General features: G+C 43.8%; 1 protein-coding gene across 1 annotated transcript; it reads left to right on the top strand.

Moving 5' to 3' along the window:
- Nucleotides 1–7215: 7215 nt before the first annotated feature.
- Nucleotides 7216–11087, top strand: LOC147312974 (uncharacterized). Its single transcript, XM_086264498.1, has 3 exons — nucleotides 7216–7241; nucleotides 9346–10045; nucleotides 10947–11087. Exons 1-3 carry the CDS (start codon nucleotides 7216–7218, stop codon nucleotides 11085–11087), a joined length of 867 nt encoding a protein of 288 aa, XP_086120624.1.
- Nucleotides 11088–11609: the final 522 nt, after the last annotated feature.

Here is an 11609-nt window from a genome sequence, read left to right as displayed (position 1 = left end):
CTGATTGCATTTATTTTTTTCACATTCGCCAAGTAATTGTGACGACCATCGTCCAGAGACAGTGCGTGCAGCCCTCTCAACCTTTGGGCAGCCACTTTTGATTGCAAGGCAGTTCTCTGATGGGAGGTTTGTAGATAATTGCCCTCTAATTATTAACTGTAAGTATTTTCATTCATATTGCATTCAACTTTAACCCAATGAATTGACAACTGATAGAAGAATGACCATCTTATTGCAGTTTCATCATCATCTTGATGAAACAAAGTCACTTTCAGGCGAGGAACTGACTTCAAGTGCCTGAAGACCTGGTCTCCGTCTTTGAAGCAACCAGTTAAAAGGCAACAACACTGCAAGTTTCTTGCACACAGTTACAATAATTTTGTCCGTGCTTTGGTTTCCAACCAATGTTTTCCCTAGTGTGACTGTAGTGTAACTTAAGCTTGGGCGTTCTCTCTTGTGGGCTGTGCTGCTCGTTTCGTTTTAGGTTTTTATCCAAACTGTATATAACTAAGCTTCCAGGCTATTGGATACGATCTACATAAATGTCTCTACACACACACACACTGCATTAGGAAACGGCAATAAATGGAAAGCTTTTCAGTGCAATATTTAATTTCGAATGCAGCATCACTTCTAATGCAGCACATCATGTCTTTTAGGCATAGCATCATGCTAATGTTTTCTGCTATGCGATTTTGGCTTTATCTGCTTCACTTTCTACTGTCTCTCTGTCCACTCTGTCACTCTCAGAAAAACGAATAAAGCTTTTGTGAGGGCTAGATGGCTGCTTGAAAAGAACAAGAAGAAGAGAGCAATCATTCCCCGTTACCATCCAATCAGCCAGGGTCCAATAACTTGGCATGTCTCATATCACATCAGCTCTCAGTTCAATCTGCTGGGAGAGAGGGGACTTAACCTTCTGCTCTGCACATGCACTCACTCACAAGTCAACCACACACACAATGAATGTGATGGCCGATAAACCCATTTACAGTTTCTTTCAGGCTAGGTGACTGTAGTTGGCACCACAAAGTGGTATTTCAAAGAAAACCAGATGTTGGATCATGTCTTTTATGTATTATGCAGAAACTCCAGAATGTGTTGATGCAGTAGGTAAAATGATGCACTCAGGTGCAAAAAAACTCATTTCATTCATCGACCTTTAGTCTATTTCAACAATGATAAAAACATTTTATCAAGGGTTTAGGAAGTAGTAGAAAAAAAAAAAAAAGGAAGTAGTAGAAATAAAATTAATCAAGATAAAAACAGGCAGTCAAAAAATGCAAGCCTTGCATACAGTACTAGGACGGACTCTTTAGACACCCCTCATTTCTTTATATTTTGCTAGGACAAGGTCGCTTATTGAAACATATAAAAATTGTACGCAAGAATACAATGTGTAAGGCAAAAGCAGAGTTTGTACATGCAAGTTTGAAAGTCTGGTTTGGTATGACCGCCTTTATGCTCCTACATAGCCCGAACTCTCTTAGGCAGCTTTCTTCTTATTTCATTAAGTAGTCTTCGTGAATACTTCTCTAAGCTTCTTGAAGGACATTCAAAGATGTTGGCTGACTTTTGATGCATGTCTGTTCTGCTTCAATCAGTCATGCACAGACCCAGTCAATGATTGATAGAGTTCTATTGTGTGTTTTTCTATCCAGGTATGCTTTAACTACGTTGGCATTGTGTTTTCAATCATTGTAATGCTGAAAAATGAAGCAGTTGTCAATCAGATGCTTTCCAGATGGTTCATTTCCTTCTTTAAAAATGTTTTTTTTTTGACAGCCACGGGCTTCAGCAAACAATAGATGGATCAACTAAAGGGCCAGTCGTAGCGCTCAGGTCTTATGTCAGGTCTTTGCTGGATTTTTGTATTTGTTTCTTCAGGACATGACTTTGAGATACTCTTCATGTGCTGTAAATAGTTTTTAGGCCTCTCACTTCTTGTTATTTTTGGCATTTTTCATAGATTTAGGAAATGAATTCAGGAAATGGGAACAAATGATGTGTTTTTGTGACAGGCTGCTGGTAACTGTGCAAAATGATACAATTTAAAGTGATAATCTAAAATAAAATTGCTAAGTCGCTTGTTATGTATAGACAAACCACTGGTTCATTCCTATAGTTAGATTCTTTTTTTTATACCTGAATAACTCATAGGTCAGGATTAAGTGAACTGTGAATGGTGAACTGAACATGAGTGGAAAAACCAGCCAATTCACAAATAAAACAAGAATAAATACTATTAAATAATTTGATACAAATGCATGTCTAAATCCAGAATGTTAGAATTGGGAGAATTAGGTTTTTGAAATCACATTTATGCACTTAAGGCCTGTGAGACCTTAAAGACGTTTGTATGAAATGAACATTGGAGTTTCTCTCATTTGTTTGCATGATCATTGCATATTTTTCTAAAACACTGACTACTGGATTCATTTTATTGAGCATTTTGGCATCAGTAGTCATTGTTTTGTGTTATGCTCTGTACATTTTCTTTCTTTTTGTTTTGATCGCGTCTCATGTCTGGCTGAACCCTGATTCTGACTGAAACTGATTTCTGCTTTAAAAGACAAAAAGCTTTCATAACCCTGCACGTCATCATCAAACTGCAGGCAGAGTTAGCTCCAGAGTTCTTGAGAAGCTGGTAGGAACTAGAACCGAGCTACAAAGACAGCCAGTATTGCATTCACAATCATACATAAAGGACTAGAATCACAACACTAATCTGCTGCATGATGTGACACTACAATGAAAGGAATAAGTACCATAATAATTTACTGTTTCCTTATGATAAAACATTGTTCAGTTGAAAAATGAAACTGTAGGAGTCAACACTGGTCAGGTTGTATAGCTGATTACCTTTTTATCCCAACGTCTGTTCATTTGATCTTGTTTAATCTTAGCAGGTACATTTGGGAACCCAGATAAGTGCAGTTTGCCAAGTGTGAGGTCAAGTTGTTCTTTGTTATTGGCGCTTCCTTATAGTAACCCCTGTATACTCCATCCTGTGAGTAAAAAGAGAGGGACATAAGTGAAACATGTTTTATTTTTTTGACTTCCAACATTATTGCTTTGCAAGGAGTGTCAAAAATGAGGATTGACCAGAAAGTGAGTCCCTGTTGGTATAAAACTCAAGCTGGTTCTCAAAACGACAGCTTACGTTTTTACTGAATTCTAGTTACTTATTATATTTGCTTTTATGTGATAAATTTCAAATCAATCACTAACTGGATGAATGGTTCTCGTGACAGCTGCAATCTGCCTGTTCTGCACAGCCACCATCACACACATATTCAGTGAGTGTAAACTTATATCTGTCCTCTTTCCAAAACAGCAGATTAATGATTGCCTGCATGCAAAACATTTAGAAGACATTTGTAAATTGTAGCTCCAAAAAAAATGGTTTACACTCTCCCCAAATGGGTACTGCACAAGTTTTCTAAAATCAGCACCATACAGCATATAAATCCTTTTGATTTAGCACCACCCCAGAGCCACACTCCCTCATTATCCATCAAGTATTTTGTTTTCTTTGTCTCAAAAGCATTAAAGCTAAAGTTAATTATTAAATACCCCACATTCTGTCCCAAAAAAAGTGAGTGTAGACTTTAAAAGAGTTGTCATTCCCTTTATCCTCCCAAATTTCTTTCTTCGTTTTTTTTCTTCCAATGTTCATTTCCCCTTCCCCGTTTCTCTCTCCATCTCCCTGTAGCTGACAGCCTGTACAATTCCCATCTCTCAGTTAGATCCTAAGTGGCAGACTGTGCTCTGTTCAACTCCTCTCTTACCAGCTCTAATTGCAGTGTGGACAGGGCTATTAGCGTGTTAGTGCTCCCATCTGATAAAGGTCAGACCCCCTTTCCTGAACAGGCAGCTGAGAAAGGTGGGCATGTACGTGTGTGTGTGTGTGTGTGTGTGTGTGTGTGTGTGTGTGTGTGTGTGTCCAATGATTAAGCTTCACCTTTAGGCTCCAGTGAGAGGAGAGTCCGGTTCTCTGATGGCCGCTAAATGCATTGCCAGCCCCACTGTATTCTGGGAGTTGACCTTCTCCCTTGGGAGAGTCCAAAAATATATATACACACACACACACACACACACACACACAAACACACACATACATATACGCAGGCAAAAACTTCGTAGCATAGGGTTTCTGCTGCAGTTATAAAGGTGTTGTGCAGGTGCTTGGCTCCTGTCACATTACGGTAATTTGCTCTACTGGATGATTTAGTGTTTGCCATGTTTCTGCTCATTATAGCTACAGAGATCGAAAGACAGCAGAGGGGAGATGATTTATAAGAATTTAAGGGGGCGCAATTGAATTTAATGCATATCAGATTTGAATTTAAGCAAGGCTACACCGAGCCATCAGAGCGTAACTGCACACTGCAGAGTAGAAGTTTGAAAAGAAAATTATTCATATTCTTAAAAATGAAAACAAGTGAGTCAAACAACATGTTGAGAAATACGTTTTTTATTTAGTTTGAAAAATCTGAAACATTTCTATCTATCCAAATTTACATCCATTCATTCATCAGTTTTCAGCTGGAGCCATTTATCCAGCACCAGGTTGAGGGGCAGCAGTCTCTGTAGAGATACTCAGACCTTCCTCTTCCCAGCCATGGTCTCTAGCACTTTTTGGAGAAACATTATCTCTACAGTGAGTCTGGGGTCTGCCAGGGATCGTCTCTTGCTAGGATGTCTGAAACAACTCACCTAGGAGGCATCCTACAAAGAAACATCTCAGCTGGCTTCTTGCAGAAGAATGATGGCTTTGCTCTGAGCTCTGAGTGCATCTCACAACTCAAGAACCTGCTGCTTTTCCCTCCCTAATGATAAGATCCAGAGATATTTTGACTTGAAGCAAATCTTCCCTAACCAAGCTGGGTAAACATATCCATCCATCCATTTCATCCATCCACCCACCCCACCCACTTTTGCTTATCCAGTTCACAGGGTAAATGGAACCATACCATGCCAATTTTATAAATTCAGATGACAATGAGTGTATTTTTTTTCTAGAAATGCTTCACAAAGTTTGGGCAGAGCAATGAACACTAAAAAAGAAAGATATAAAATGCTCTACTTTTAATCAAATAATCATATAAAGTGTTGTAAATACAGGTAAGGAAGATGATTCATCACTGCTTTTTATCATCTGTGCCCCTGCCTTTATGATGAGTTATGTATGCAACAAGTCTCAATGTAGGCCTTTTGTTCTTGTGCATTTCATTCCAGATTTTTGATGACATATACCCACTCTGACCATGTGCAGCTTTTCAGCTGTGCACAAGGAAAGATGACAAAGCATCCATCCTATGTAATGGTATTTTCATTTAAATGTTTCCATTATTGCTATGAGAGCATGGTTGGATAGCTGAATACTTCTATTAGTGGGTAAAAACGGACCCAAATCGGGTCCATAAAGCGGCATTACTGGGTTTACTAAAATGATATTGTGCAGCCACAGATTTTGCTAAATAGGTACTAATATGAGCTATTTATTTATTTTTTTAAAATTTTCACAACATGTAGCAGAAACAGATGTTTGGGGTAATTTAGATGGTGTCATCACGCCACATTCACTCCCTAAAAGTCAGCACTGGAGCAAAAATTGACCGAGTTACCCAAACAAATCTATGGTATTGGTGCAAACTGTTATATTCAGCGTTTACTGTTTTTACACATACCTGACACATTTGTTTCAGTGACCTTTTGTAGGGTTAAATGTCAAAAAATAGAAAAACAGATTCATCATACTTTTAGTGAACAATGCTTGTTTTGCATTGCATTTGTGCTATATTCTTCCAGGCTGAGTCATTTTAGTGTTTTTCATCGTGTGTAGGTGTAGATGATTGCTGTAAACTTGCATGTCACTTCAGCTGTATGGAAAAACAGAGAACAAAGAATTCAATTCACATTGAAACTGTATGTTCAATTTTTGTTATTTTATGTGCTTCGTAATGTCTTACAGAAAGAAAAGTGTTAAAGATGAGCCCAACACAAGATGGACCTCTGTGTTTAAAGTTTTTTCTTTAATCTTGGAAAGAGCGGCTGAAAAAACAACCATTTGTTTTATTTGGTAGGATTTTTAGACCTGTCACATGATCAGAGGATTAATTTGTTCCTCTTCATGAAACTGTAGATCTTGAAGACTTGTATAGGCTGTATGGGATGGGATTGGTTTTTGTGCTTGATGTGTTTGTGTTTTTTTCAATTTCCCCTTCCTGTGGCTTTTAAGCCACTATGTTTTTCCACACGTGTTAACGAGAATCACCACCATATTGCTTGCATTGTTTGCTTTAACACTGGATAAGAATTCAGCACAAACTCTGATTCCTGTTTAGCATTTCGATGATAGATGTTCTCCGTGAAGCTAAAGAAAACGCATCAGGATGGTTTCTGTATTTGTCCCATCACTTTGCAGTTCCTCTAAGTTGCCTGTATGTTTACTTCCAGAGTGAAAAGAGTGACACCAGGTTTCCTGACAATTTGTAATGTCTGTCACATTACTGCACAGCAGTGAGGGTTCCACTGTGTTCACCCCACAATAGATGAGACGGATTGTCAGAAAGTGACAATAGAGAAGCTGCAGAGATATTTACACTGATATGAGGAGCACTGTTATCCGGTTTTCATCCAGCAACAACCTTTGGAGTTATATTTTCCCCAGCTAACACTTGGAATGTGCATATAATGAGATCAACTGGGAACGTGCCAAAAAAACTCCCAAACGTTCACTTGGTATTAAGCTGGGGGGGTATAAAACCTGCTGTTGGATGTATCAAGAGACAGCTGACATGCAGGTAGCAGGCAACTTTGACATCTAATAGAGGAAAGAAAAGGACAGAAAAACAAGTGGAAAACTTTGAACAAAAAGCCTGAAGGGTTGTATAAATAGCTGATGCCAGATAACTAATCCAAACAAATATGTGGAGAAGAAAAAAAATAACATACACGCACACATGCCGTCTAAACTGAAAGCCGTGAATCAACAAAGACATTAGGTAGCAACTGAAAAAAATGATTTAGAAAAAGGGGAGGGAATAAATCCGCTTCTCTACACTGAGTAATAAAGCAAAAGTATCTCTTGGTACAAAAGTCAGTAAAATACAATATTGCATTGTGAGGCAGCTACATCCCGTAGAGTGTGCTTGTGCTACTCTTCAGAGTACACTTTAAAATCTTAGAGTGGAGGTGGAGTAAGAGCCCATGTATGCATCTCTGCCAACACAGAGGTTGGTGCAGCAAAGCACTGGGAGAGAGACTCATTTTCACACATTTGCTCCATGAAAGTGGGCATAGCTGTTGGATTTTCTGTTTCACAAACTTACACAAAACTTCATTGCATAATGTTCAATTATTACGGCTTACTATATGCTATTTTATTCTTTCCAGGAAGATGTTTGATGGAAACTATTTTACTGAAATTTAAATGGTCACTGAAAAAATGATAGGTTGAAAGGAGGATAACTGTTTCCAAACATTCAAAACGTGGTTTTATATGTCCAGATTTATAAAATGACAACAATATATTTTGTGTGTTGCACGTTGATGCTGCTTCTGGTATCCTTCTGAAATTCACTGAGCCATGTTAGGTGGAATCACAAGTGCTGCCTTGAGTCCAATTAGTTCCAGCACCCAAGTCCCAACACTGAACCAGCACATTCCCATTTAACCTCTTTCCACATCGACACCTGCAGTGGATTGACAAACCACATTATAACCAATTTTAAACAATGTTAAACCTTAACATTCTGACTTTTTCAGAACTTGGGCCTATTCAGAAGAAAACTCTTTTTATATAAAGTGGTGCTTTTCCTCATCAGGAGTTGTGAGTTTTCTTGTACATTTGTATCTTTATTCTTTGAATTTAAGAGTTCTCTTAAAATATTTTCTGCACATTCCACTTTCCCCCAAACTTTAATGACCCTCGACATCCACCATTTCATTATATGTGGAGCCCTGTAGGGGACATTTGAGAGAAAAAAGTTTTTAAAAAGTACAAAGTAAAAAAGTTTAAGTTTAAACAAAGGACTTTTGTGAGATCCTGCAAAATTTTTGCAAGATCCTGAGGAAGACTTTTTTCCCCCCTGCATTTATCGTACTTCCATCAGTACCTGTGAAGCTGTCCATTGTACTGCAGCTGGTTGTTAATGACTTAAACCAAAACTGCCAGGTCAGAGCCCACCGTGTGATGACTGTCTCCCCTTACACTGAGAACTCTCTTCAGATATCACTCACTTATATAAAAACCATGTCTGCTGCCAAGCCCTGATTTAATGTTGTCATAGTTTAGACCAAGCACAAAATCAAAATCTATGAATCTCTCCCACGGGCATCTTCCATCGCTATGGTTGTTTCCACAATCTGAGTACTGACCTGGAAGTGCATGGACTTAAATTGAAAACTTTTGCAAGATCTCACAAAAGTGTGTATATATATAAAATATAAGAGAAACTCCAACACTCTAACACAGGACACAATAGGCTGAGGAAAAATCCAGGCAATGGTCATAGACATTCAACAAGAGTGATGGACAAAATCATAAAAGCAGTTCAAAATGCATACATAGGAAGGGCGACTTAACAACTTGGCTGAAAAAAAAATGCTGTCACGGCTGCCGAGGCGAGCCGTGTGGATTTAGAAGGAGGACCCAAGATGCAGGCAGTGGATGAGATACCGGTGGTTTTATTTACAGAGGTGTAGTGGCAAACAAACAGTGGGGCATAACAAACAACTAAAGACACCTAAACTGGGAGAACTAAAATAACAGACCTGGGAGCATATGACAACGGATGATGAATAGCAGAGAGACGCAGACGAGGAACAGGACACCGTGGAACACAGGGTAACAGACTGACACAGAGTTACACAGACTGACACGGAGGAACACAGACGAACCGGCAACAGGCAGGAGAACACACAGGGCTTAAATACACACACCAGTAATCAGGGGATGAGAGACAGGAGGGCAACACAGCTGGGAGGAATCTGGGCTGACGGGACAGGGGAAACGTAAACTGATCACACTCACATACGACACGGACCTTCACAATAAAACAGGAAACTCAGATACATGGAACCAGACAAGACATTGAACTAAACAGACAGATTCACAAACAGATGGGGAGACACCATAGACAGACAGATACAGACGCAGACTCAGAGGCAGATCAAAAATAACACAGAACTTAAACAATCATCTAGAAAATGATAAACTAAAAGCGCTGGGTCACCGACCCAGGACCATGACAGTACCCCCCCCTCAAGGGCTGGCACCAGACAGCTCAGCAGAAACGAAAAAACGGACCAAAACAAAACAGAAAACAACCCGACCAGGGCGGGCGGAGGGGGCCCAGGACGGAGGGACAGAGTCCAAAAAGGCCCAGATGGTCAAGTTCAGGAGGCCGACCATGCGCATGGCAACGGGGCAGGTCCGGATGCCGGCCACGCAGTAGGCAGTGGCGTGGAAACAGTTCTGGGGGCCAACCGTGCGGACGGCAACGGCGGCGTGGAAACAGTTCTGGGGGCCGACCGTGCGGACGGCAACGGCGGCGTGGAAACAAGTCCGGAGGCCGGCCACGCGGAAGGCAGTGGCGGCGTTCAGGAGGGCGTCCACGGTGGCGGAGATGCCCAACAAGCGGCCTGGCAGATGACCGACGATGTGGAGGTGGTAGTAGGGGACCTGAAGGCTGCGTGGCCCCTGCAGACCCAGGCGAGGCGCAAGCTGAGGCTGGACCAGACGAGGCGCAAGCTGAGGCCGGACCTGATGAGGATGATGAGGATGCGGAGGCCGGACCAGGCGAGGATGATGAGGATGCGGAGGCCGGACCAGGCGAGGATGATGAGGATGCGGAGGCCGGACCAGGCGAGGCTGATGAGGATGCGGAGGCCGGACCAGGCGAGGCTGATGAGGATGCGGAGGCCGGACCAGGCGAGGCTGAAGCAGAAGCGGAGGCCGGACCAGGCAAAGCAGCTGATGAGGATGCTGAAGCTGGACCAGGCAAAGCAGCTGATGAGGATGCTGAAGCTGGACCAGGCAAAGCAGCTGATGAGGATGCTGAAGCTGGACCAGGCGAAGCAGCTGAAGCTGAAGAGGAGGCCACTGCAGGTGATGCGGGAGCTGGACCAGACGAGGATGAAGACACGGAGGCTGGACCAGGCGAGGATGAAGACACGGAGGCTGGACCAGGCGAGGATGAAGCAGTGGCTGGACCAGGTGAAGCGGATGAAGCCGAAGCATGCGCTGGACCAGGCGACGCTGAGGATGCTGAATCCGGACCAGGCGACGGCGTGGAGGATGCAGCAGAGGCCGGGCCAGGCAACGGCGTGGAGGATGCAGACGGAGGCGCTGCAGCAGGTGGCGGCATGGATGAAACTGCTGCTGCAAGCGTGGATGAGGCTGCTGGTGGAGCAGCTGGTGGCTGGATGGGCTCCTCGGGCCCCCCAGCTGACGAGAAAGGAGGCTGGACGGGCTCCTCGGGCCCCCCAGCTGACGAGGCAGATGGCTGGACGGGCTCCTCGGGCCCCCCAGCAAAAACAGTCTCAGAACCAGTGGGCACTGGAGCCCCTGGCACCCACAGAACAGGACCAGCAGGTGCGGAGACCTCTGGCAGGAACGCAACAGAACCAGCAGGTGCGGAGGCCTCTGGCAGGAACGCAACAGGACCAGCAGGCACACGGGCCTCTGGCAGGAACGCAGCAGGACCAGCAGGCACACGGGCCTCTGGCAGGGACGCAGCAGGACCAGCAGGCACACGGGCCTCTGGCAGGGACGCAGCAGGACCAGCAGGCACACGGGCCTCTGGCAGGGACGCAGCAGGACCAGCAGGCACACGGGCCTCTGGCAAACACATAGCGGCCTGCAGCTGCGCAGAGCATTGACCCTGCTCAGACAGCGACAGCTCTGTGCAGTCCTCAGCTGGCTTCTTAACCTCCAGGGGTCCAGAGTCAGCTGGGGGCTCAACCCCAGCCTCTGGGGAGGCCCTGGAGCGTGTCGCAGTCTCAGAACTGGCCAGCTCTTGAGGAATGTTTCCATTGTTCTTGGGTTTGTCTCTCTGCTTAGAGTACGAAGTAGTTGAACTGTCCGTTATGGGTTGGACTGACATGGCTTGCTGTACAGGAGGAGTAGGTGAAGGTGATGGCTGAACAGGTGGTGGAGCAACTGACACAGGATGCAGGGCTGGTGACTGCTGAACAGGAGGCTGAACTGAGGATAAAGCTAATGATTCTTCTGCTAACTGGGCTACTGACTGGGCCATGGATTGTAACAGGGTTTGTAATAAGTCTGGCTGTGACTGTAATTGAGCTATGGATTGTGAGGCTGAATGTGGCGGAGGTGGCGACTGGGCTTCTGGCCGGGCGGCTAACTGAGCTTCTGGCCGGGCGGCTAACTGAGCTTCTGGCCGGGCGGCTAACTGAGCTTCTGGCCGGGCGGCTAACTGAGCTTCAGGCGATAAACAGTTTTTGTCCTGTGCCGTACAGAACATCACCCCTGAGTAAACGGTCCCACAGTTCAGACCAATAATACTGTCCTGTCCACTCACCACAGCTGGCCGCTCGGAAATCCCCAGGTCCAACTGTGGCGAGGAGCGTCGGCAGCG

The sequence above is a fragment of the Aulonocara sp. 'chitande type north' Nkhata Bay genome, linkage group LG15 (genome assembly GCF_057382095.1).
Source record: "Aulonocara sp. 'chitande type north' Nkhata Bay isolate Kocher_YH1m ecotype deep benthic linkage group LG15, A_spYH_male_GT1.1, whole genome shotgun sequence".
Classification (NCBI taxonomy): Eukaryota; Metazoa; Chordata; class Actinopteri; order Cichliformes; family Cichlidae; genus Aulonocara; species Aulonocara sp. 'chitande type north' Nkhata Bay.
The sequence above is the reverse complement of the archived record's forward strand: the minus strand, read 5'-3'. Positions and strand labels throughout refer to the sequence as shown.

What these genes read in the sequence shown, in the direction of transcription:
- LOC147312974 (XM_086264498.1), top strand. Translation starts at nt 7,216, where the DNA reads ATGTATGCATCTCTGCCAACACAGAG. An exon ending in GCATCTCTGCCAACACAGAG is followed by an intron (nt 7,242 to 9,345) that starts GTTGGTGCAGCA and finishes CAACCCGACCAG; the next exon opens with GGCGGGCGGAGGGGGCCCAG. An exon ending in GGATGCTGAAGCTGGACCAG is followed by an intron (nt 10,046 to 10,946) that starts GCAAAGCAGCTG and finishes CTTAACCTCCAG; the next exon opens with GGGTCCAGAGTCAGCTGGGG.